Below are 27,378 nucleotides of genomic sequence, written 5' to 3'. Positions count from 1 at the left end.
CCTCGTGACTCCGCTCATTTACCATGGCTAATCCCCTTAACCTGCACATCTTTGGACTGTGGGAGGAAAGCGGATCATCCGGAGGAAATCCGTGCAGACACGGGGAGAACATGCAGACTCCGCACAGACAGTGACCCAAGGCTGGCATCAATCCCTGCTGCTATGTGTGTACAGGAAGCGTGCTGCATATGGAACACCAAGATGGAAGGTGGCCTCCAGTAAGTGGTTGAACAGGCCATGAGGGAGTGGTAAGGGAGATGCAGTTTTACCTCCATTCGACATATCGATGCTGTTTCTACAAAACAACTTCTTTTTGCCCACAGCATACAACATACTATCTGATTTCACTCCCCAACGTAGCACCCAACCGGCAAACCTAATTTATTTATTAATTATTTATTATTGTCACGAGTAGGCTTACATTCACACTGCAATGAAGTTACTGTGAAAATCCCCTAGTTGCCCACACTCTGGCTCCTGTTTGGGTACACTGAGGAAGAAATTAGACAAGTAGAAACCTACGCAGGAATATTTCCTTTACTTACACTGAGTTCTTTGTTGATCAGGCTTAGGAGTACATCAGTACAGATCAGTACCCCGCTGCGTCCGATCCCGGCACTGCAGTGGACGACTATGGGTCCTCGATGGTGTACCTCCCGCATGTACAGAATGAAACGTACAAGCTCTTCCGATGAGTTTGGTGTGCTGTGATCAGGCCATGTGATAAATTTTAGATGTTTGACATAATGTACTTCTTCTGTCTGAAATAGGTAAAGACACACTGGAGTCAAACCATGGCCTAGCCTATTAGACATCATTGCAGAATGGCATTTGATTCCCCACCCATCACACAACCATCTTCTTCATACTGCCCAGCCTTCAGCACTGCCTGTCCTTGAATAATGCCTGGTCTTATGTCTTGCCCGACCTTGGGTACTGCCCACTCTGGGTACTGCCCAGCCTTGGGTACTGCCCATTCTGGGTACTGTCCAGCTTTGTGTACTGCCCTCTCTGGGTACTGTCCAGCCTTGGGTACTGCCCACTCTGGGTACTGTCCAGCCTTGGGTACTGCCCACTCTGGGTACAGTCTAGCCTTGGGTACTGCCCACTCTGGGTCCTGTCCAGCCTTGGGTACTGTCCAGCCTTGGGTACTGCCCACTCTGAATACTGTCCAGCCTTGGTTACTGCCCACTCTGGGTCCTGTCCAGCCTTGGATACTGTCCACACTTGGCAGCCTTGGATGAAAAAGTTTATTTTGTTGGTGTCACAGGTAGGTTTACATTAACACTGCAATGAAGTTACTGTCACCACACTCCGGTGCTTGTTCAGGTACACTGAGGGAGAATTTAGCATGGCCAATGTGCTTAACCAGCACGTCCTTCGGACTGTGGGAGGAAACCTGAGCACCCGGAGGAAACGCACACTGACATTTGGAGAACGTGCACCGTCAGTGACCCAAGCAAGGAATCGAACCCAGGTCCCTGGTGCTATGAAGCAGCAGCGCTAACCACTGTGCCACCATACCTGCCTGACCTTGGGTACTCCACCCAAGGACCCTTCCTCGGTAGTGAGTCTGGCAGCAATTTAATCTGAAAGGGCTTTTCACCAGTGTGAATTTTTCAAGCAGTTCCCCCACTCAATATCAATCCTGACCAGAAACATGGGCAGATTTCATACTGAGTGTCACATTGTTATCACACTGTCGTCTGAGCTTACATTAGCTGGAGCAGCAATGATCAGTAAGTCGAACGTGGGTGTAGATTTGTGTAGCTCGATACTGGGACCACACAGAGAACATACAACCAAAGCTTCCTTTCTGCTTAGCAACCGCCCAGAATGAAATCAGTAGCTTTATCTGAAGAACGAGGATATACAGCATAACGAATGTAACCCATCTCTGTAACCTTCTCTTTATAGAACGTGAGGTATGTTTCCCATTGGAAACTAGGTCACTTACAGCTCGTATTTGTCGCCCGAGGAAATCAGCAACTATATTCTTGTCACTGGGATGCAGTGAAGTTTTATTTCCACTCAGATTTCTCCACCAGTGTTAACACTTAGCGGTAGATCTCCCTATTCCTTTGTCCGAGCTCCCTGAATCTCCTAAACGCGGCAAAACAGGACTGCAAAACCGAACAAAACTGGACAAGAAGGATCCTGAACCAATCTCCGTATCTTTTTAATGGACAAAAAAGAACTGGCTCTCTCACAGGTCATGGAATATTATAGCACAGGAGGCCATTCAGTCCATCATACTGATACCAGCTCTTACCCAATTATTCCTACTCCTTCCCCATAACATGTAAATTCGTCCCCTCAATTTTCTCTCTCTAGGATGTTGCTGTTGAATCTGCTTCCCAAACACATCACAGTGCATTTCAGACTATAACTGTGCGGAGGGACCTGGGTGTCCTTGTGTATGAATCGCAAAAAGTTGGTTTACAGGTGCAATAGGTAACTAAGAAGGCAAATGGAATTTTGTCTTTCATTGCTAAAGGGATGGAATTTAAAAAGTGAGGTTATGTTGCAGCTGTATAAGGTGCTGGTGAGGCCACACCTGGAGTACTGTGTGCAGTTTTGGTCTCCTTATTTGAGAAAGGATTTATTGCCACTGGAGGGGGTGCAGAGGAGAGTCACTAGGTTGATTTTGGAGTTGAGAGGGTTGGCTTATAAGGAGAGACTGAGTAGACTGAAACTATACTCATTGGAATTCAGAATGAGGGGAGATCTTATAGAAACATATAAGATTATGAAGGGAATAGATAAGATAGAAGCAGGAAGGTTGTTTCCACTGGTGGGTGAAACTAGAACTAGGGGGCATAGCCTCAAAATAAGGGGGAGCAGATTTAGGACTGAGTTGAGGAGGAACTTCTTCACCCAAAGGGTTGTGAATCTGTGGAATTCCCTGCCCAGTGAAGCAGTTGAGGCTACCTCATTGAATGTTTTTAAGGCAGAGATAGATAAATTTTTGAATAGTAAAGGAATTAAGGATTATGGTGAACAGATGGGTAAGTGGAGCTGAGTCCACGAAAAGATCGTGATCTGGTTCAACGGTGGAGCAGGCTCGGGAGGCCAGATGGCCTACTCCTGCTCCTAGTTCTTTTGTTCTGATTGAGTTATAAGGGATGGCACAGTGGTCAACACTGCTGCTTCACAGCACCAGGGATCTGGGTTCGATTCCCAGCTTGGGTCACCATCTGTGTGGAGTTTGCACATTGTCCCTGTGTCTGCATGGGTTTCTTCCAGGCACTCTGTTTTCCTCCCACATTCTGAAAGATGTACTGGTTAGGTGCATTGACCCAAACAGGCACTGGAGTGTGTCAACTAGGGAAATTTCACAGTAACCTCATTGCAATGTTGACGTAAGCCTTACTTGCGACTAATAAATACATTTTTTTTTGAGTGGAAAGAGCTTTCTTCATGTCTCCCCAGTTATACTGCCCATTACCTTAAACTGTGTTGCCTTGTTACCCTCTGCAACTAGGAATCGTTTCCTCTTATTTAACCTCTCAAAATTGTTCCGTCCTGGTCAGTTTTCCCGTGTGTGCTGGGCAAGGCTGGCATATCCATTCGCCCAGGAATAGGAAAAGCTGAACCAGGACTGGCCCAACATTCCTTAAACTCTGTATAGATTTAGTTGACTAAAATCTAAAAAAAAAATTATTATTATTATTATAATATATATTATATATTAATTGTCTACCACATAAAACTAAAACATAAATCTGTGGAAAGAAAGAAATGTGCTCAATAACTATTTTCTAATTCTGTTTAATTCCTTACCTCACTGTCTGTCATCCTCAGGGCACTTATTTCGAAAGAATCCAACATCTGGTGATTTTCCAACATGAGGTGGTACTTGTGAACATTGGTCGCTTTGTACATTTTGTCAGGCCAGTACCTGTGACACTTGACCTTTCCCCTCTCGTGCTCCAGGGTCATCATAGCGATGACGTCAGCTTTGTTTTCCCAGATCATTTGCCAAAAGTCGTTGGTGGTGCCAGGCAGTGGTCCTTGGCAGGCGATGTACAAATGCTCCTCGGAGCCGACGGGCATCCGAATGTAACTGGCATTGATGTAACCATGGCCCTCAATAGGCACCCGGGTTCGGTCATCTGGAGTTGTAGAAACCAATGCGTTTTAAACAGCGGTGACTGAGCTCATTGAAGTTGTATAGCCTAACGTAGGAAATACAGCACAGTAGCAGGTCCACATCTTTCTCATAGCCTGCATATCCTTGCACACTAAGGGGTAATTTAGCATGACCAATCAACCTAACCTGCACATCTTTGGACACTAAGGGGCAATTTAGCATGGAAAATCCATATAACCAGCACGTGTTTTGGATTATGGGACGAACTGGAGCACCCGGAGGAAACCCACACAGTCACGGGGAGAATGTACAATCTCCACACAGACAGTCACCCAAGGCTGGAATGAAACCCGAGTCCCTGGCGCAGTGAGGCAGCAGTGCTAACCACTGTGCCACCATGCTGAGTCAGCATAGGTCATTGGTGTGAAGTTCCTGGGGCAAAAACAGGTACGTTTTCAGCCAGAGATAGTTAGAATTAGAACTGCCCGAGCTGTGAAACATGGACCTTTTATTATCTCTTCCTAGCAGACTCCCTCTGCTGGTACATGTATGTATGGTAGTCTCAAGTGAACAAAATGCAAATTTTCATACTCTACAAGTGGGCACTGGGATGATGGGTAAAAGGGAATTAGCAGGAGTTAGGAAGCATGTAGCGAAGATTTAATTTTTTGTTAATTCATTCATGGGATATGGGTGTCGCTGGCTGGACCAGCATTTATTGCCCATCCTTAGTTGCCATTGGAGGGCAGTTGAGAGTCAACCAATTGCTGTAGCTTTGGAGTTACATGTAGGCTAGACCAGATTTCCTTGCCTAAAGGACATTAGTGAACCAGATGGGTTTTTTTGACAACTGATTCACGGTCATCAGTAGATTCCAGATATTTTTTATTGAATTCAAATTCCACGATATGCCGTGGCAGGATCCAAACCTGGGTCCCCAGAACATTAGCTGAGTTTCTCGATTAATAGCCAAGTGGTAATACCACTAGACCACTGCCTTCCCTTAAGTTAAGCTCAAGGGTACAGTCTCCTGAGCTTTTGTGTAACACACCTGAATGATGTTATCAGATACAAAATGCTGCAAAAATCCAGAAATCAAACAGAGTTAACCCTTGAAATGTAATTTAAATCAGAATTTGTTCTGATTCCTTCAGTTGTGTCATCCTGCATTTGCTGCATAGAAACATCGGAATTGGTCAGTGAAGAAAGGATCAAAGCCCATCTCATCTGCCTTCCCCCATCCTGGTAGTCACAGGATATGTTGAGAATGGAATTATTGACTAATCATTACAATTCATCTCAATTAGTTAGATTATTACAGACTCAGATAAGGGGAGATGATGGCCTAGTGGTATTATCATTCGGCTATTAATCCAGAAACTCAGCAAATGTTGTGGGGACCTGGGTTCGAATCCCACCATGGCAGATGTTGAAACTTGAATTCAGTAAAAAAATCTGGAATTAAGAATCTACTGATGACCATGAAACCATTGTTGGAAAAAACCCATCTAGTTCATTGCAGAAGAGAATCTGCCATCCTTACCTGGTCTGGCCTTTACGTCTCTCCAGAACCACAGCAATTTGGTTGACTCCCAACTGCCCTTGGGCAACTAGGGATGGGCAATAAATGCGGGCCCTGCCCATGTCCCATGAATGAACAAAAAAGATATGAGACAAGGAAAACCCCAGTGGTGGAAAGCTTTAGTAACCATATGATTTTCATTTATACAGCACTTTTCACCACATCTGGATATCTCAAAGTGTTTTACAACCAATGATGTGTTTTTGAGGTAAAGTGTAGGAAGCACAGCAGCAGATTTGTGCACAGCAAGCTCCCACAAACAGCCAAGAGATAATGGCCAGGTAATCCATGCTTTAGTGATGTTGACCGAGGGACAAATATTGGCTACAACACTGGGGGTAATTAACCCTCCCACTCTTCTCTGAAATAGTGCTGCATCAATGTGCAAGGGCAATTGGATATGATGTCTTATCAGAAACATAGCATCGACAACAATGCAGCACTCCCTCAGTACTGCACTGGTGTTCCAGACTAGAGTTTTGTGTACAAGCCCTGGTGGTGGGATTTGTACCCACAACCTTTGAATCTGGTGACTGACAAAGGCCTGAAGTTACCCATTCCTTCCCAGCATGTTACGTTTAACGCATACATCATATCTCAAAACATGTGATTTTCCAATGCCTTGTTGCACCTAGTTGTGCGCTAAGGCAGACTTTTGTCTGTTTCCATAGCGAGTAATTCCCAAAGCAGGTCACTACTCTGTCACTAGGGGGCTTATACCTTGAGAGGGTGCTACTCCACATCAAGCATGGCTGACGAGGAGTCTCTCCCGCTCTTACCGCCAGCCATTGGTGTGTTTGGAAGGATTTGCTGGTTGACACTCAACTTGTTTGACCATGTTATGAATGCACCTTCTTTGGCCATCAAGTCCTGGGGTGGGACTCAAAGTAAGAAGTCTCACAATACCAGGTCAAAGTCCAACAGGTTTATTTGGTAGCAAAAGCCACTAGCTTTTGGGACACTGCTCCTTCATCAGGTAAGTGGGAGTTCTTTTCAGCTGGGCCACTGTAGTTCGATGGTACTCGAACCCAAAGCTTCTGGTTCACAGGCAGGGATGCTACCCACTGCGTCACAAGACCTTCCTTTTCACTACAGCAGTATTTCTCCCCCTAGTTTGTATTGGGTGCTACTGTAAACTGCCTACCCATTTCTCCTGCATGGATTGTGACTGGGCCTTGTTGTAAACCAGGCTGGGAGGGAATCTTCCCTCAAGACAGCCAGAATTCCCGTCATTCAGGGGGGAGATCAGGATATTGAATTTGATGATCAGCCATGATCAAAATAAAAGGTAGAGCAGGCTCGAAGGGCCGAAAGGCCTCCTCCTGCTTTTAGTTTCTATATTTCTATTACATTTTCCTCTTTATCTGAATCTTGACATTCCTTAATTTGAAAATTTAACATCAAATCAAAGACAAATTTGCATTTGTGTAGCGCCTCCCATAACTTTGTCCCAACACACTTCAAAGCCAATATAAGTGTCATCACTGCCACCATGTTGGGGCCAATCTGTGCACAGCAAGCTCCCCAACAGTGGAGTTGATGACTGGATAACCTGTTTTAGGGTAATCTGTTGTTGAGGGTTGGACACTGGAAGGACTCCCTTGCTGCTCTTTAAGAGTTGCCGTGGTAGTCTTTGACATTCAGTTGGGTCGGCGACGGTCCCCAGCTCACCCTCTTCACCTGAATTGCTGGAGCTGTAGGGATTGTCCAGAGGACTTAGGATTCTCATGTGTCAACCTCACTGATCTTTGGCACCCAAAGCAATTGTGCTCAAAGTCAGTTGACAGAGTAACACAAGCCTGAGATGGAATCCTGGTTTGTGGGAGTGTTTATTCCAGTGAATTTACTTACAGGGCAGGATGTCTCTGTATCTGTTCTTTTCCCTGTTTTCCGGTGCTTTTCCCACTACGCAGTCATCAACAGGTTTCAGATGTTCCAATGCCTTGAAGAGATAGGAAGAGGTGTGACAGATGTAAACACTACAGTTCACTAAATGGGCTATTATGCTTCACTATTATGGATGGCGGTTAGCAAAAGATGTGTCTTTTTCAACTGAGCGATGTGGGTACAGGCTTTTGAAACATGACACCAGTTTTCGATAGATTAGCTATTTACAGATAACAGCATGTCTTCCTTTGTTGTGAACCTTGACATCTTTCTTCCAACCAACCTAGAGCTGATGGGAGACTTCTTTTGTAGATGAAGGACATCAACTCAGGCCTACACTTCACCATCAAGGGCAGGAGAGTTTCATTTCTGAGGTAAGATTGGATAGGCTGGGTTGGTTTTGTTCTCCAAGGGGAGCCCAGGTGAAGTATCTAAAATGTTGAGGGGTCCAGATGGAGTGGATAACGGAAGGTCCTAATCCCCTTGGTTGTGGGGGTCCATAACCGTGGGCATTGATTTAGGGTAACAGTAGGAGGTTTGGAGGGGGCTCAAGAGGAATTGACTGCCTTAACATGCAGTAGGACATAAATGGGGAGGCAGTGGCATAGTGGTATAGTCACTGGGCTAGTGACCCAGAGCAAGACCTGGGTACCTGGGTTCAAATCATGTCACGGCAGATGGTGAAATTTAAATTCAATAAAAGAATCTGAAATTAAGAATCTACTGATGACCATGAAACCATTGTTGGAAAAAACCCATCTGGTTCACTAATGTCCTTTAGGGAAGGAAATCTACCGTCCTCACCTGGTCTGGCCTACATGTGACTCCAGAGCCACAGCAATGTGGTTGACTCTCAACTGCCCTCGGGCAACTAGGGATGGGCAATAAATGCTGGCCAGCCAGTGATGCTCATGTCCCACAAATGAATAAAAAAAGGATCAAGCCACGTATTTAAATAAAAGCAAATTACTGCGGATGCTGGAAAATCTCAACCGGTCTGGCAGCATCTGTAAGGAGAGAAAGCGGGTGACGTTTCGAGTCCAGATGATCCTTTGTCAAAGCATTATAATGTATTTAAACCCTACATCTGAAGTATGAACAGTCTGTCTACAATACAGGAAATGCTCCCTGGACGTGTTTGACTTTGCAGTGACTGATAAACAGTGCGTTCTGGAGTCGATGAACAGTGTAGGCTGTGTTCTATTTCCCATGATCAAACACACAGTATCATGGGTTTATTGTGTAGGTTTCCAAATTGATAGTTCTTCACATTGGATTAACAAGGTGTCCAACAACACCCGGTGATACAGACCGACAGTGTTGACTGCTGGAGGGGGGGCAATGTCAGAATCCAAACAGCAGAATCCAATTTCCCCAGCATTGATACGCTGGCAAAGCTCTCAAATATCCCTACGTCCAGCCGTATTTGAGCATAATGTCCATCGGGGAATAATCCAATCCCAAAATCTGGATGGGCACAAGGTCGTCGCTGTGCCGCTGCTCATTTGTATTCTAACCTTGTCTTTTTTTTAAATAGAAAAGATAAGAGGCAACAAAATGCTAAGTCACCCTGTCCTTCCTCATTCAGCATCATTGAAATAATTGCATGTGAAGGCTAAAGAGGCAGCTCCCTTCTTCTTTGCTCCACTCGGGAGATACTTAACTCGCAGCCCGCGATGACATCTCAGCTGAACTGGAACAGATTGGCTCCGATTCCGAACCCGACCCCCTGGCTGGCGCTTCCCCCTTTCCTTCGCCTCGACGGCTGCCCACCAGCTTGCCCGACTCTCTCCCACCTCTCGCTGCCACCCCTCCATCCGGCCCGGCACATGTTTGATGCCCAGCCAGGGCCGCAGGATGAGCGAGGCCCTTTCGGTGGCGTGAACTGCAATTTGGCAAGGGTGAGAACAAATCTGTCACTGAGGGACAACTTGCCTCTTGTCTTGTTGAATTGGATCTCCCTGGTCAGCCTCGGAAACGTGCATTAGATTAAAGGCATGTTAGTAATGCCTGTTTAAATTCAAGGCAATATTACTTCTCGCTCTCTGGCACAGCTGTGCGCTGTGCCATCGGATGCCCAGATTTAAAAGAGCCTTTGGCTTCTAGAGATTACACAATGAAGTGTATTTACGTGACTATTTTTAGAAAATAACCTTTCTGCTGTTCAATGCTTGCGACAGAGGTTGAACACACTGGCCATTATATTCCACACTTCTACAATTATCTGCTTCTGCTCTCAATTCTTTTAACTCAAGCATCAATTGTAATGTTAAATACAAACATCACTCAAAAATGGGGAAGAGATTTTGTTGTCTTAATGCTGACTGTAAGATTCATAGAATCGTAGAGTCCCAACAGTGCAGAAGGAGGCCATTCAGCCCATCGAGTCTGCAATGACTCTCTGAAAGAGCCTCTTACCCAGAACCGCCCCCATAGTGGACACTAAGGGGGTCAATTTAGCATGGCCAATCCACCTAACCTGCACATCTTTGGACACTAAAGGGCAATTTAGCATGGCCAATCCACCTAACCTGCACATCTTTGGACACTAAAGGGCAATTTAGCATGGCCAATCCATCTAATTGCACATCTTTGGACCCTAAAGGACAATTTAGCATGGCCAATCTACTGAACCTGCACATCTTTGGACCCTAAAGGGCAATTTAGCATGGCCAATCCATCTAATTGCACATCTTTGGACATTGAGGGGCAATTTAGCATGGCTAATCCACCTAACCTGCACATCTTTGGACGTTAAAGGGCAATTTACATGGCCAATCCACCGAACCTGCATATCTTTGGACTGGGGTAGGAAACCAAAACACCCAGAGGAAACCCTTGGGGAGAACGTGCAAACTCCACACAGCCACCCAAGGCTGGAATGGAACCTGGGTCCCTGGCACAGTGAGGCAGCAATGCTGGCCATTGTGCCACCATCAGATCAGCCATGACCTTATTGAATGGTGGAGTAGGCTCATGGGGCTGAATGGGCAACTCCTGCTCCCGTATGTTTTTCGAATCAGAGAATCCTTACAGTATAGAACAGATACAGCCTATCAAGTCTGCACTGACTCTCTGACAGAGTACCTTACTCAACTCCGTTTTCCTGCCTTATCCCCATCACCCTTGATTCCCTTACTGATTAAAAATCCGTCTGTCTCAGCATTGAACATCCTTAACCCGACCTCTACAGCCCTCTGAGTAAAGAATTCCACAGATTTACCACCCTCTGAGAGAAGAAATTCCTCCTCATCTGTGTCTCAAACGGGCGACCCCCTTACTCTGGGGCCCTCTGGTCCTAGACTCTCCCACCAGAGGAAACAACCTCTCAGCATCGACCCTGTCAATCCCCCCGAGAATCCGATATGTCTCAATAAAATAGTAACTATTGTTTTTGAAGCAATGATGATAGAACCATAATCTGCCTCAATGGATTGGGAATCTTCCTCCGACAGATAAGGGAAATTGGTGGATAGAGTGTAGAAACTATGCTCCACAAACCCATAGTTTTAAAGAGATGTTTCATAGAATCATATAATCCCTACAGTGCAAAGGAGGCCATTCGGCCCACTGAGTCTGTATCAACAACAATCCTACCCAGGCCCTATTCCCATAATGCCATATGTTTACCCTGCTAATCCCCCTGACGCTAAGGTCAATTTAGCATGCCCAATCAACCTAACCCGCACATCTTTGGAGTGTGGGAGGAGATCAGAGCACCCGGAGGAAACCCACACGGAGAACATACAGACTCTGCACAGACAGTGACCCGAGCCGGGAATCGAACCCGGGTCCCTGGCGCTGAGAGGCACCACCGTGCTGCCCATGTCCCTGTATTTTAAATATGGATGTATCTCAGGCATTGAATGACACTTTATATATCGCTAAATGGCTTTTTCCCACTTTGCAAATAAAACCGCAGCGAGGTTTTGCAATGTATTTGCATATCATTATATTACTGACACCTACTGGGTCAGTGTTTAAAACTAATTTAAGATGGAGATGAGGAGGAATTATTTCCTTCAGAGGATCATGAGTCTCTGGAACTGTCTTCCTCTAAAGGAAATATTTGAATATTTTAAAACAGAGCTAGCTAGGTTCTTGATGAACAAGGGGAGGAGGTGAAAGGTTATTGGGGATCAGCAGGAATGTAGGGTTAAGTTACAGTCAGATAGGCCGTGATCTAATTGAATGGGAGAGCAGGTTCGAGGGGCCGAATGGCCGACTCCTACTCCTAATTCATGTTCGTATGCACGAATTGGTCATGGAAGCTGTTGCTCCCTCCATCTCCCACCTCAACCAGCTCTCGCTACTCTCCCAACCTGCTATCTCCACCATCGCAGCCTTACTGACCCAACCTTTGCTTGTTCTCTCATCGTAGAATCCCTTCCTTCACAAATATTTGCCCTGACTTTCTTATTTTATTCAATTGTGGGACATGGGTGTCATTGGCTGGCCAGGATTTATTGCCCACCTCTAGTTGCCTGAGGGTAGTTGAGAGTCAACCACATTGCTGTGGCTCTGGAGTCACATGTAGGCCAGACCAGGTAAGGATGGCAGATTTCCTTCCCTAATGGACATTAGTGAACCAGATGGGTTTTTTCGACAATGGCCATCCGGAGATTCTTAATTCCAGATATTTTTTATTGAATTCAAATTCCACCATCTGCTGTGGCGGGATTCGAACCTGGGTCCCCAGAAACTCGATTAGGTGAGTTTCTGACGAATAGTCTGGCGATAATACCACTAGGCCAGCACCTCCCCGCAAATGCACTCCTGTTCTCCTGAGCTTGGTTTAACTCTGGTTACCCTCCCCAGCCCTAACAAAGTCATGGAGCAGGAAACACAAGCCCCCGTGATAGTCTCAAGACATCTTGGCAGTGGCGGATTAACCATTAGGCCGAGTAGGCTTAAGCCTAGGGGCCCAGAAGGGAGGGGGGCCCGAGAACAAAAAGAAATTGGTTTTAAGGGTGAATAAATTTTTATAACTATACCCTGTGAGTGAATTAATATAATAAATACCTATAAATAAAGAAGCTTCACCCCTGGACTTGTACTACATGCAAATAAATACAAAATAAATGCAACGAAGAGTTTATTGTCATGCTCTAGTAAAGGGGCCTTACTAAAGCTCAGCCTAGGGGTTCGGGTGGTAGTTAATCTGCCACTGCATCTCTGGTGCTTGCGGGGAGGATAACAGACTATCCACCTGGAGCTTTCACTCTAACATACCGTAAACTCCTTAAGAGGCTGCTGCTGCTCCACTTGCTGCTGAAGGTTTGCAATGAGAGACTCCAGGTTCTCTCCGGCGTACTTACTGCCCACCGTGTTCTTCACCACCGGCCAGCTGATCAGCTCAAACTCTGACACCATGGGTTTGCCTAACAGAGGCAGAGAAAAACACACAACAGCTTGGTGAACTCTGGAAGCAAGGTCACATCAGAAAGATCTCAGGCGTAGGATTTTATACCAGCTCATAAGATATAGCAGCGGAATTAGGCCATTCGGCCCATTGGGTCCGCTCCGCCATTCGATCATGGCTTCATATGCTCCTCATCCCCATTTTCCTGCCTTTTCCCCATGACCCATTAAAAATCTATCCGACTCCTCCTTAGGGCAGCGAATTCCACAGATTCACAACCCTTTGGGAGAAGTAGTTTCTCCTCAACTCTGTTTTTAATTTGCTGCTCCTTATCTCAAGGCCTCTCGTCCCAGAATGTCCCACAAGAGGAAGCATCCGCTCCACGTCTACTTTACCCATACATTTTATCATCTTGTACACCTCAATTTGATCTCCCCTCATTCTTCTAAATTCTAGAGTATCGGCCTAAACTGTTCAATCTCTCTTCACACGACAAAACCCCTCATCTCTGAAATCAATCTAATGAACCTCCTCTGAACTGCCTCCAATGCCACTACACCTTTCCCCAAATAAGGGAACCAAAACTGTTCACAATTCTCCAGGTATTGTGGATTGCGATGCATCAGTTTTACCCTTCTCATCTCCAGATGTTTGTGCCAGAAATTGGGGTTCTCGATCAAAAGACAATTTGCACAGATACAACAAATTACACAACCTTCGCATGTCCCAAAGCAGTTCACAGCCAAATTGAAATGTTATTGTCGTTTCTCTTTTCTTCCTTTAGCTTCCAGGCAGACTTGGTGGCACAGTGGTTAGCACTGCTGCTTCACAGCGCCAGGGACCTGAGTTTGATTCCCGGCTTGGGTCTGTGACTGTGCAGAGTTTGCATGTTCTCCCTGTGTCTGCGTGGGTGTGCTCTGGTTTCCTCCCACAGTCCAAAGGTATGCGGGTTAGGTTGATTGGCCATGCTAAATTGCCCCCAGTGTCAGGGGATTAGTGGGGTAAAGGGAATGGGTCCTGGGATTTTGACTGGTGTAAATTTGATGTGCCGAATGGCTCCCTTCTGCATTGTAGGGATTCAACGATTTAAGTTCTTTTGTTGAAACAGGTCACTAGTCTGTCTCCAGGAGGCTTATATCTTGAGGGGGCACCACTCCACATCAAGCCTGGCTGACCAGGAGGCTGTCCCACACTTACCGCCAGCCATTGGCGTCTTTGGAAGGATTTTAAGTTGATACTCAACCTGTTTGGCCACGTTATGAACGCACTTTCCTTGGCCATCAAGTCCTGGGGTGGGACTCGAACCTGGAGCTTCCAGCTCAGAGGTAGAGACTGCCCCACCTGACCTCCATACTCAATGTAGTCACTCTTTCAATGTGGAAAAATACAACAACCAGTGTGCACCCAGTAAGATCCACCTAACAGCAGCAAGGTATTGGTCAATGAAGGGTTTGTCATAGGAGGAGTGGTTGAGGACTCTGGGTCTGTACTCGATGGAGTTTAGACGGATGAGCGGGGGATCTAATTGAAACTTACAGAATACTAAGAGGCCTGGATAGAGTGGACGTGGAGAGGATGTTTCCACTCGTGGGAGAGACTTGAACTCGAGGGCACAACCTCAGAGTGAAGGGACACTCCATTAAAACTGAGATGAGGAGGGATTTCTTCAGCCAGAGGGTGGTGAATCTGTGGAACTCATTGCCACAGAGGGCTGTGGAGGCCGGGTCATTGAGACAGGGGTAGATAGATTCTTGATCAATAAGAGGATCAAGGGTTATGGGGAGCAGGCAGGAGAATGGGGAGAGAATCACATCAGCCATGATTAAATGGTGGATCAGATTCAATGGGCCGAATGGTCTAATTCTGCTCCTATTTCTTACGGTTTTATGGTCAATTTCTTTTTCTGATGTTGGCTGAGGGATGAACTTCAGTTGAAGCACTGGGTAGTACTTCTGTGCTCTTCTGGTAAGAATCTTTTAGATCCCCTTGGCAGGGCAGCCATCTTAATGTCCCATCTAAAAGGTAGCACCTTCAACAGTGGCGCACTCCCTCAGTTAGAGACTGGGTTTAAACCTGGATGATGGCCTTGGGCCTTTGGAGTGAGATTTGGGTCTCTGTCCTTCTGACTCAGAGGTGATGGTGCATCATGCCTGATGCCAGTGGGACATGCGAGGTATCATTGCAGACTACCAAAAGATAGAGAGGGTCTGGAGACAGAAGGGGCCACAAAAGTGGCAGCAAGGGTCAGTGAGGAATAAAGTTTTGCTCTATCTATAGTCCAGCTGAGAGTGCGAAAAGTGCACTCGCTGAGAATTAACCCTGAACCTTTAATGGATTTTGTTTCCAGCCTTAACATTACCAATAGTATATGTGCGCCGTATAAAATGAACAATTATGCATCTTTAAGTTTGGGATAGGGATGTTTTGCTGCAATTGTATCGGTGTTTGTGAGGCCACACTTGTGCAATTTTGGTGTCCTTATCTGAGGAAGGATCATAGAAACCCTATACTGCAGAAAGAGGCCATTCAGCCCATCGAGTCTGCACCGACCACAATCCCACCCAGGGTCTACCCCCATATCCCTACATATTTCACCCACTAATCCCTCTAACCTACACATCTCAGGACATTAAGGGACAATTTCAGCACGGCCAATCAACCTAACACGCACATCTTTGGACTGTGGGAGGAAACCGGAGCACCTGGAGGAAACCCACACAGACACGAGGAGAATGTGCAAACTCCACACAGACAGTGACCTGAGCCGGGAATCAAACCCAGGTCCCTGGAGCTGTGAAGCAGCAGTGCTAACCCACTGTGGTACCGTGCCGACAGATGTCCTTGCTATTGAGGGTGTAGAGCAAAGGTTTACCAGGCTGATTCCTGGGGATGGCAGGTCTGCCATTTGAGGAGAGACTAAATCGGTTCGGATTATATTCACTGGAGTTTAGAAGAGTGCGAGGGCATCTCGTAGAAAGTTATAAAATCGTAACTGGGTTAGACAGGATAGTTTCAGAAAGAATGTTTCCGATGGTGGGGGAATCCAGAACTAGGGTCATTTGAGGTCATTAGAGGTCATTAGAGGATAAGAGGTAAACCTTTTAGAACGGAGGTGAGGAGAAATTTAAGAACATAAGAACATAAGAAATAGGAGCAGGAGTAGGCCATCTGGCCCTTCGAGCCTGCCCCGCCATTCAATAAGATCATGGCTGATCTGTCGTGGCTCAGTTCCACTTTCCGGCCCTCTCCCCATAACCCTTAATCCCCTCTCTTATCAAAAACCCATCAACCCGCTTCTTGAAAATATTGAGCGAGGCAGCCTCCACCACTTCAACGGGTAGAGAATTCCAGAGATTCACCACCCTTTGAGTGAAGAAGTTCCTCCTCAACTCCGTTCTAAAACGCCCCCCCTTTATCTTGAGGCTGTGCCCCCTAGTCCTAGTGTCTTTTTTGAGCGGGAAGAGTCTCTCCACCTCTATCCTATCCATCCCATTCATCATCTTATACGTCTCAATGAGATCTTCACCCAGAGGGTGGTGAATGTGTGGAATTCACTACCACAGAAAGTAGTTAAGGCCAAAACATTGTCTGATTTCAAGAATAAATTAGACATAGCTCTTGGGGGGATCAGGATATGGAACTTGATGATCAGCCATGATCAAAATGTATGGTGGAGCAGGCTTAAAGGGCCAAATGGCCTACTCCTGCTTCTAGTTTCTATAACAATTCCTTGTAGCAATGTTTTACTGAGTGCAACATTATAATTTTCTGGTACAGAACCCACTTTCTTTTCTAAAGGAGTCACAGCTTACCTTTTTTGTTCAGGGTTGTACAATCTTTCCTGTAACTATAGTGTCTGGTTGGGAAGGCCTGTTATCCTGAGGCTTACCTGTAGGGGGAGCAGGTACTCTGCATGAGGAACGAGGTTTCTCCTCTTCACTACTCCAGCCGTCGGAACTGTATTCTTCCTCTTCCTCTTCACACTTCCCTCTTGAGTGACTCTGCTTGCAATTCACTGAGCTTTAACACAAAAGCAAATTGAATGGCTGACTCCCCCCTGTTTCACGCACACAAAGTTCATAACTTACTCACCTTGCATGTCTTTTCAAATCAATTAAAGATTCCCCTTGTCAGAGTACCATAACTAAGAACCATGACCATCCCTAAAGAGCAGAAAGAGGCCATTCAGCCCATCAGGTCTCTGCCAACTCTCTCAAAGATATTCTCATCCACACTCTTACCTTTGCCCTATACCTATAACCCACGCATTGACCCTGCTAATCCACCTAACCCACACATCTCTGGACACTAAGGGACAATGTATCATGGCCAATCCCCCTAACCCACACATCTTTGGACACTAAGGAGCAATTTAACATGGCCTATCCACCTTGTCTGCACATCTTTGGACACAAAGGGGTAATTTAGCATGACCAATCCCCCTAAACTACACATCTTTGGACACTAAGGGGAAATTTACCATGGTTAATCCACCTAACCTGCAGATCTTCGGACACTACGGGGCAATTTAGCATGGCCAATCCACCTAACCTGCAGATCTTCGGACACTACGGGGCAATTTAGCATGGCCAATCCACCTAACCTACACATTTTGGTTTGTGAGAGGGAAGTGGAGCACCCGGAGAAAACCCATGAGAATGTGCAAACTCCACAAGCTCAGTGACCCAAGCTAGGAATTGAACCTGGGTCCCTGGTGCTGTGAGGCAGCAGTGCCAACCACCGTGCCACCCATAAGATATTCTTACTACATTGAGCTGGTGCCCTTACATAATAATTCTTTTTTTTTAAAAAGTAACAGAATAAGACATAAAAGAGAAAGTTGGGTTTCAGTAAAAGAAGCCATTGCGTTAGTGTAACTACCCTCCCCACTGCCCCCCATTCTCTCAATTACTAGTTCACCCAAGTCCTTTAGAGAGTGAAAGGTGGTGTCCTTTAGGGTAGATGCTGAGAGATTGGCTCCACTAGTCAGGGACTCTAGAACATGGAGGCGCAGTCCCGGGATAAGGGAGGGAGTGAGGGGGCAGCAGGTGGGGGCGGGGGTGCGGTCCTTTAGGACTGAGATAAGAGGAAGTTTCTTCACTCAATGGGTTGTGAGTCTTTGGAATTTGCCACCCAAAGCATGGTACTTGCTACATTGTTGAATATCTTTAATGTGGAGATGCCGGTGTTGGACTGGGGTAAACACAGTAAGAAGTCTCTCAACACCAGGTTAAGGTCCAACAGGTTTATTTGGAATCACGAGCTTACAGAATGCTACTCTTTCCTCCTTCACCTGATGAAGAAGCAGCACTCCGAGAATTTGTGATTCCAATTTGTGATAAAGTCCTGTTGGACTTTAACCTGATGTTGTGAAATATCTTTATGACTGGGATAGAGAGATTTTTGGCCTCTCATGAAATTATGGAGCTGGACAGGAAAATGGAGTTGAAGCCAAGATTAGCTATGATCATGTTGAAAGGCGGAACATGTTCGATGGGCTGAATGGTCCACTCCTACTCTTGTATTCCTCATCCTGGTTGGGCTATATGTGAGGCTAACATCACACCAACATGGTAAACTGCCTTTTATCCATCAACTCCTCAGAATGGTGAGTAAATTCCAATCTCATCATTCCAGGAATGAGTTTTGGAAAAATCCAGTGGGAATTTCCAGTGGGTACAGGTCCACTCTCAGATCGTTCAGTGGGGAAAGTCTCCCGATTTCATTCCCAGGAGCTAGAAATATAGTTTTATTTATAACACAACAGGAGTGAATATCTGCCTGAATCTGTCCTGCACTAACTTTGCCCCAGACATTCAGGGAAAAAAACAGGAAGGAGAATTTCTCTGAATGTTCCAAAGATTGAGAGAATGTCTATGGAAATTGACTCCCTTCTATGTCACATGGTGTAAACCTCCAGACATTTATAAAATGTAACATTCAATATTGTGCAACGTGTATTGGATAACAGTACACTGTATATCTCCTGTATAACAGTACATCGTATAACGGTATACTGTATAACAGTACACTGAATAAGAGTATACCATATAACAGTATACTGTATATCTCCTATATAACAGTACACTGAATAATAGTATACCATATGACAGTATGCTGTATATCCCCTGTACAACAGTATACTGTATAACAGTACACTAAATAATAGTATACCATATAATAGTATACTGTAGAACAGTACACTGAATAATAGTACACTGAATAAGAGTACACCATATAACAGTACACTGAATTGTGGTATACCATATAACAGTACAATGAATAATAGCATACCATATAACAGTACACTATATATCTCCTGCATAACAGTACACTGTAATAATCAAAGAATCGCTACAGTGCCATCCCTGTAACCTCACATACTTAACTCGCTAATCCCTCTAACCTATGCATCCCAGGACACTAAGGGACAATTTGGCATGATCTGCACATCTTTTGGAGTGTGGGAGGAAGCTGGAGCACCCAGAGGAAACCCATGCAGACACGAGGAGAATATTCAAACTCCACACAGACAGTGACCCGAGGCCGGAATTGAATCTGGGTCCCTGGCGCTGTGAGGCAGCAGTGCTAACCACTGTGCCATCATTAAAGTTTATTTATTAGTGTCACAAGTTGGCTCACGTTAACACTGTAGTGAAGTTACTGTGAAAATCCCCCAGTTGCCACATTCCGGCACCTGTTCGGGTACACTGAGGGAGAATTTAGCACGGCCAATCCACCTAACCAGCATGTCTTCCGGATCGTGGGAGCATCCAGAGAAAACCCACGCAGACACGGGGAGAATGTGCAAACTCCACACAGACAGTGACCCAGGCCGGGAATTGAACCCGGGTCCCTGATGCTGTGAGGCAGCAGTGCTAACCACTGTGCCACCGTGCCACCCTCTTTGAATTTCCTCCCCTCTTCTCCTGAACGCATTGATTGATGAGAGGAAATGGATTCTATAAGTCATAACTTCTTATGCAAGTGCATTCTACCAAGTCTGGTACCTTGATCAGAAAGCCAGTGTTTGAACACGATCCCATGAGTCTGCAGTCACACAGTTCAATTGTGTGAGGTGTCAGAACTGAACCCAGTCTAGTCCTTCCCCTGCGATTTGGGCACTGGTACCTTCTGTAAAATTAGTCGCTGGAACTCGAGCTGACACTTCACATTTCCAGTCCAGGCACAATCTCAGTGCTGCTACAGCTCAGCTAATGCAGCACAGGCCACCTAACCTGCCAGGTCCAGAGGGTTAATCCCACACTTCTCGAAGCAGTACACCACAGAGCAATCAGAGGGTCACAGTGATATTGTCAAACATCAGAGTTAAGATTACGGAATAAATCACCAGTATTTAGTTACCAGTCAGAGCTGTGCTCCAGGCTTCCTGTGACATTGAAGTGGGGCTTCCCATTCTGCTCTCCAGTAGAACGCATCAGACGGACGGCAGTATTCCCTGGATTCTGCAAAGCAGCGGGCAGGGAGGAAAGGTGAGTCACAGAATGGCTACGGGGCAGGAGGAGGCCATTCAGCCCGTCGTGTTATCACCGGCGGTCTGAATGAGCTCAATGCCATTTCCCCTGCCATCTCCTCCTAAGCCTGACCATTCGTCCTATTCAGATAACAGCACAATTCCTTTCTGGATGCCTCAATTGAATCTGCCTGTAAAACTTTCCCCAAATCTGCGGAGTAACTGACATTCTGAGAAATACCAAGACATCTGTAGAGTGACGGATAGAGTGGTGAAGAAGGCATTTGGTTTGGTTTGACTGGTCAGAACACTGAATACAGGAGTTGAGACATCTATGTGTACAGTTCTGGTCACCCTATTATAGAAAGGATAGTATTAAACTAGAAACTAGTGCAGAAAAGATTTATTAGGATGCTATTGAGATTTGATAGTTTGATGCTGGATAGACTGGGACTTTTTTCCCCTGGAGTGTAGGAGACTTAGAGGTAATCATATAGAGGTCTATAAAGTAATGGGGGGCATAGATCAATGAGATAGTCAAAATCTTTTCCTAAAGGTGGGGAGTCTAAAACTAGAGGGGAGAGATACAAAAGTGTTCACGGGGCAATTATTCCACACACAGAGGGTGGTGAGTGTCTGGAACAAGCTGCCAGAGGTGGTAGTAGAGGCGGGTACAATTTTGTCTTTTAAAAAGCAGTTAGACAGTTATATGGGTACGATGGACATAGAAGGATATGGGCCAAATGCGGGCAATTGGGACTAGCTTAGGTGGTTAAAAAAAAGAGGCAACATGGACAAGTTGGGCCAAAGGGCCTGTTTCCATGCTGTAAATCTCTATGATGTCTATTTAGCCCTGTTGAGAATATTCTCCACAAAGGTTTTGAATTTTGAAATGTCAATGGGGGAGGGTAGATTGTCGATTTAAGGGAAACAGAGAAGGAATCTGTCACGTCATATCACTTCACCACAGCTGGTGGGAATCGGGAATTTGGCACTCAGCCAAATCTCCATTCACTGCAGCGGGATTGGAGAATCCTTGCCTTCGGATTTGGAAAATTCCAGCCACTGTTTTTATTATTCAATTTGTAATTATTTATTAGTCACGAGTAGCTTCGCATTAACACTGCAAAGAAAATCCCCTAGTCGCCGTACTCTGGTGCCTGTTCAGGTAGACCGAGGGAGAATTTAGCATTGGCTAACCAGCACGTCTTTCGGACTGTGGGAGGAAACCGGAGCACCCGGAGGAAACCCACGCAGACACGGGGGAGAACGTGCAAACGCCACACACACAGTGGCCCGAGGCTGGAATTAAACCCGGGTCCCTGGGACTTGGGCAGTGCTAACCACTGTGCTACTGGGCTGCCTGTGTGAATGTTATTAACCGTAGGATTTAAGGTAAACAGCAAATGGAACTAGAAGCAAGCTGAGGATAACTTTCTGTTTTATTGGAAGAGTTGCTATGATCAGAAACATCTGTAATCATTATTATTTATTATATAATACGTTACATTACAAATGCAAATTGTGTATGATTATGAATGCTTTGTTTCATCTTTTTAGCTGAAAATGTGTAAACTAGAAACAAGAGTTATTGAAAAGGATCAGGGAAATGGGATTATCATCTCATTCAGCCCATCGAGCCTACACAAACATCAAACCCACCCAAACCCTATCCTCATAACCCTACATATTTAGCATGGCCAATCCACCTAACCACATTTTTGGACTATGGGAGGAAACCAGAGCACCCAGAGGAAATCCATGCTGACACAGGGAAAATTTGCAAACTCCACACAGACAGTCACCCAAGGTCGGAATTGTACCCAGATCCTTGGCGCTGTGAGGCAGCAGCCTGCACTATTGTGCCACCCTGCTGCCTACTTATTCTAGAATGGCTGGTCTTTATTCTCAATACACGGCAGAAATTACACTGAGCCCGTGTGTGGAGTAAATGCCTGTAGCAAGCAACAAAGAAGAGGCAGTGGTGTAGTGGTATTGTCACTGGGCTAGTAACCCAGGAATCCATGGCATTGCTCTGGGGACCCAGGTTCAAATACCACGACAGTAGATGATAAAATTTCAATACAATAAATATCTGGGAATAAAAGTCTAATGATGACCATGAAACCTTTGTCAATTGTTGTAAAAACCCAAATGGTTCACTAATGTCCTTTTAGGGAAGGGAATCTGCCATCCCTACCCGGTCTAGCCTAAATGTGACTCTAGAGCCACAGCAATGTGGTTGACTCTTAACTGCCCTCCAAGGGCAACTAGGCAATAAATGCTGGCCAGTCAGCAACACCCATGCCCCATGAATAAATAGAAAAAAATGTGACTGTAGACCCACAGCAACGTGGGTGACTCTCAAACGCCATCATGGAAGGGCAGTAATCCCATGAACAAATAAAAATAAAAAGAAATCTGGAGCCAAATCTTTAGCCCCTTCTGGCTCCTGCCAGTATTTACTTTAACTTTACTGGCCTCACCCTGGAAGCTCTGGCGGGGTCAGGGGGCAGAGGTCACGTGTGTTGGCGGACACTTTACTCTTACCTCACAGGAGCCTCCCGGGGCCCCGCTTGAGTGTTCGAGAGCAAACCCGAGTGGATTGTGCTGTGGGAATTGTATGTCTGGCGAGGAAATAATAAATCTACATTAACATCATCAAATATTGATACAAATATACAAGATTACAGAGCAGAAGATATATTCCCAAAGAGAGAGCATAAACACTTCCATATTAAATAAAAATGAAAATCACAAATCTAAGAAATTAGTGATCACAACTAGTAAAGACATGGGTGAGTTGATTACATTCTTATCTCTGAATCACAAGGTTATGGGGTCCAGTCTTGCGTTAGCTTTGACGAAGAGTTATCCAGACTCGAAGCGCTGGCCCTATTCTCTCTCCACAGGTGCTGTCAGACCTGCTGAGATTTTCCAGTATTTTCTGTTCCTGCTTCAGACCACCTTTACGTTGTCTCACACAATCCCTACAGTGCAGAAGGAGGCTGTTCGGCCCATCGAGTCTGCACCAACAAAATCCCACCCAAGCTCTATCCCCGCAACTGCACGCATTTACCCTGCAAATTTCCCTGACACGAAGGGACAATTTAGCATGGCCAATGCACCTAACTTGTACAGCTTTGGAGTGTGGAAGGAAACCAAAAGCACCCAGAGGAAACCCATGCAGACACGGGGAGAATGTGCAAACTCCACACAGACAGTGACCCAGGCCTGGAATCGAACCTGGGTCCCTAATGTTGTGATGCAGCAGTGCTAATCACTGTGGCACCGTGACACTTATTTGTCATTTGCATAGCCCTGACGGATACTGCCATCCGAAGGAATGTTACTGCTGGAGGAGGATTTCCCTTCTGTTGAAAACAGCAATCATGATGACAAAATACGGAGTGCTTAGACCACAGGGTAGCACGGTGGCACAGTGGTTAGCACTGCTGCCTCACAGCGCCAGGGACCTGGGTTCAATTCCTGGCTTGGATCACTGTCTGTGCGGCGTCTGCACATTCTTCCCATGCCTGCATGGGTTTCCTCTGGGTGAAACATTCATAGAGACTAGAAGGAGGAGTAGGCCATTTGCTCCAGTTTCCTCCCACAGTCTGAAAGATGTACTGGTTAGGGTGCATTGACCATGCTAAATTCTCCCTCAGTGAACCTGAACAGGAGTGTGGCGACTAGGGGATTTTCACAGTAGCTTCACTGCAGTGTTAATGTAAGCCTACTTATGACACTAATAAATAAGCTTCGAAAATCTTTGGCCTATGTTTAGGGGAGATGGGGGGTGTTTAAAGTGTGTGAGTATGGGCTGAGAGAGCCAGGGTGGAGGGGAAAGAGTGTCTGATTACAGAATTGGGAAGGTACAGTGGAATTAAAATTAAATATCCTTCGATTGGTCTGAAGAGCAAACAGTGCCTTAACAACAAATTGAGCATTGTCCGTCACATCATTGTCAACATCTCAGCACCTTTTCTTTTAGGTGGCTCTCCTTACTGCCTGAAAAGAGCGCAGGTTTAATTTCAATATTGGATTGAGGTTGTTGCGTACGTTTCAGCCCCAATGCCTTTGGAGATGTCTTTATCAGTTTGCTTTTTGTGTGGGATTATAGGCCAGAATTTGACGCCTTAGTGAGGGCCCTTTATCTGACAGCACAATGGCGACCGGAATAACGGGAGCTCTCTCTCTCCAAGGTCGTCCCGCTGAATGTCACGCTCCTTGTCTGGGCGAACACAGAAAATCAGAGAAGGAGAGAGACGTCGAAATATTCAAAGGCAGCGAGTCCATCCCCACGTCACTAGATGGCAGCATGAGGTGTTGCCGACTCATTCCTCCAATGACCACCTTTGGACAGACACAGTACTTGCGACTGTTTGTCGCGAACAGGACTTGATGTTTCTGCTTTCCCACATCAGTTAGATTCTGCATATGGAAAGGGCAGGAGGCCTGCGTGAAGCCTGTCCGAATACAAAGTTGTTGCATATTGACAAAGACCAGCAGGGCTGTAAGAACCTCAATGTAAATTTGAGAAACGGGTAACACTCAATCTGCTCCGCCCTCGCACTGGGTGATTTTTTTTGAGTCAGTAGGACTCCGATCCCTAATGACTTTTATTTCAGGTCTCCGTCTCTCCAAAAATCACTTGGTGATACACTGGATGATGACACATCTTAGGCTGTGGCACGGTGGTTAGCCCTGCTGCCTCACAGCACCGGGGACCTGGGTTCGATTCCCAGCTTGGGTCACTGTCTGTGTGGAGTCTGCACATTCTCCCCGTGTCTGCCTGGGTTTCCTCTGGGAGGTCCAGCTTCCTCCCACAGTCAAAAGATGTGCAGGTTAGGTGGATTGGCCGTGCTGAATTGCCCTTTAGTGTCCTAAGATGTGCGGGTTCGGGGGATTTCCTCTTTGGCCCTGATTTTACCAGCATTACCCGATTTCGGGGCAGACGAGACGCACAGAATGACACTCTCCGTTGGCCTCGGGCACGAGTTTACAAGCCTTGGGCAGGGGTGCCAGTAGAATTCCAGCCTTAGCGTCCAAAGGTGTGAGGTTAGATCGACTGACCATGTTAAATTGTCCCTTGGTGTCAGGGATAAATACGTGGGGTTATGGGGATAGGGTCTGGGTGGGATTGTTATCAGTGCAGGATCGATGGGCCGAATGGCCTCCTGCTGCACTGTAGGGATCCTGTATGATTCTGCAAGGTAACAATTCTGTGAAACGCTATTCTTCATATTGAACCAGGCTGAGGGCCAATCAGAAGACACTACTGGAACAAACGTTATTTGCAAACTATTCAGCACATTCCATTCGTAAAAATATTGTTTTAGAAAATAGAAACATTGAACATTTTAAAACAACAACTCATGTTAAATATTAAATATTCACAGAATCCTACAGTGCACAAGGAGGCCATTCGGCCCAACGAGTCAGCACCAATCACAATCCCACCCAGGCCCTATCACTATAACAACATGCACTAATCCTAGCTAATCCCCCTGACACCAAGGGGCAATTTAGCATGGCCAATCCACCTAATCCGCACATCTTTGGACTGTGGGAGGAATCCGGAGCGTCCGGAGGAAATCCACAAGGAGAATGTGCAAACTCCACACAGACAGTGACCCAAGCCAGGAATCGAACCCTGGCGCTGTGAGGCACCAGTGCTAACCACTGTGCCACCGTGCTGCCCCCATCATAGTATTAATATTATTGTAGTATTATTTTAGCTTCATATTCACTCGCTAGAACAGTTGTTCTACCATTCCCTGAGTCCAGCTCACAAAATCCCAAGGAATTTCTTACCAGCAGCTAATAATTGTTTTGTGGTCACCGATTTCACTTCGAGTTGATCGTCCTCCATATCCTCAAGCAGCTTTCTGCTGACGGTCAACGTTACGACACCTTGTACCCTGCGTAGGACGTCAACAGTCTCACTGTGAGACAGAGCAGATAAATCCTCCCCATTCACCTGAGGAAGAAAGGTGGCAAGATTTAAATCATAATTGGCATTGAAAGAAATCTTCACTCTAATGCATGCATCAACTCTGTCGTCGACTTTGACCCACTGGCCGCAATTTATTCTGCCTTCATTCCTTTAAGGCTGTGCTAATCCTCTTTCCGATGGGTTTCTGCTTCTTTAAGCATCAGTTACGTCATTGCAGACTGTTACTCCCCCATTTATACTATTCTTCCCAATCACACACCAACCAAGCTAAGTCTAACTCTGCAATTTGGCCCCCCAGGTACAGATTGAGATGGTCGTGTTGAAGAACTTGCATTAATGTAGCACCGTTCACATCCTCAGAATGCCTCAGAGTGTTTCATGCAGCCAATGAATTACTTTGCTGAAAGGCAGCCAATTTGCTCGTAGCAAAGTCCCACAAACAGCTAATCTTCCCCACAGCGGTGCATGCTGGGGGGATGACCGTTGGCCAACACACTGTCCGGGATTCTCCGACCTCGCCCGTGATGGGATTCTCCGATCCCGCTGCAGTGAATGGAGTTTGGGCTGAGCGCCTAATTCTCCATCCCTGTTGATAGCGGCACGGGGCGAATGAGATCGGAGAATCCTGGCCCCTGTGTGAATTCCCTGCTCGCCTTCAGAAAAGGTGACATTGGGGGTCTTTTATATCCACATTACCCGGCAGAGCCTTCTGCCAGGGTTAGAGGTCGACTAATTTACATGAGAGAAGAAAATGAATGGAGAGGAAATCTCTCTTTGGTGGGAAGACTTGAGTTGGGGGAATGGGATGGGGCTAGAGACAGACCCTGAAGGGAAAGTGCAGTTTCAGGAGGGGAGCACTGGAAGACCTGGGAGAACATAAGAACATAAGAAATAGGAGCAGGAGTAGGCCATCTAGCCCTTCGAGCCTGCCCCGCCATTCAATAAGATCATGGCTGATCTGTCGTGGCTCAGTTCCACTTTCCCGCCCTCTCCCCATAACCCTTAATCCCCTCTCTTATCA

The 27,378-nt window shown here is 46.0% G+C and overlaps 1 protein-coding gene across 4 annotated transcripts in view; it reads right to left on the bottom strand.

Moving 5' to 3' along the window:
* The window catches only part of ptpn20 (protein tyrosine phosphatase non-receptor type 20), a 276,596-nt gene that overhangs the window by 12,309 nt on the left and 236,909 nt on the right, over positions 1-27,378 (bottom strand). For 3 of the 4 annotated variants that reach the window (XM_080215794.1, XM_080215796.1, XM_080215795.1), the window contains 8 exons: positions 26,216-26,381; positions 22,949-23,025; positions 20,290-20,390; positions 16,814-16,944; positions 12,795-12,943; positions 7,527-7,617; positions 3,784-4,115; positions 546-761 (listed from right to left, as the gene is read on the bottom strand). In XM_080215794.1, coding sequence (XP_080071920.1) covers positions 546-761; positions 3,784-4,115; positions 7,527-7,617; positions 12,795-12,943; positions 16,814-16,944; positions 20,290-20,390; positions 22,949-23,025; positions 26,216-26,381 — 1,263 coding nt within the window. Of the gene's footprint in view, positions 1-545; positions 762-3,783; positions 4,116-7,526; positions 7,618-12,794; positions 12,944-16,813; positions 16,945-20,289; positions 20,391-22,948; positions 23,026-26,215; positions 26,382-27,378 lie in introns of those variants that run through there. The other variant, XR_013889733.1, reaches the window with a different exon arrangement.

The sequence above is a fragment of the Carcharhinus amblyrhynchos genome, chromosome 31, assembly GCF_965287045.1.
Source record: "Carcharhinus amblyrhynchos chromosome 31, sCarAmb.v2.hapA, whole genome shotgun sequence".
Lineage (NCBI taxonomy): Eukaryota > Metazoa > Chordata > Chondrichthyes > Carcharhiniformes > Carcharhinidae > Carcharhinus > Carcharhinus amblyrhynchos.
Note: the sequence above shows the minus strand (reverse complement) of the source record. Positions and strands in the feature narration are given on the sequence as shown.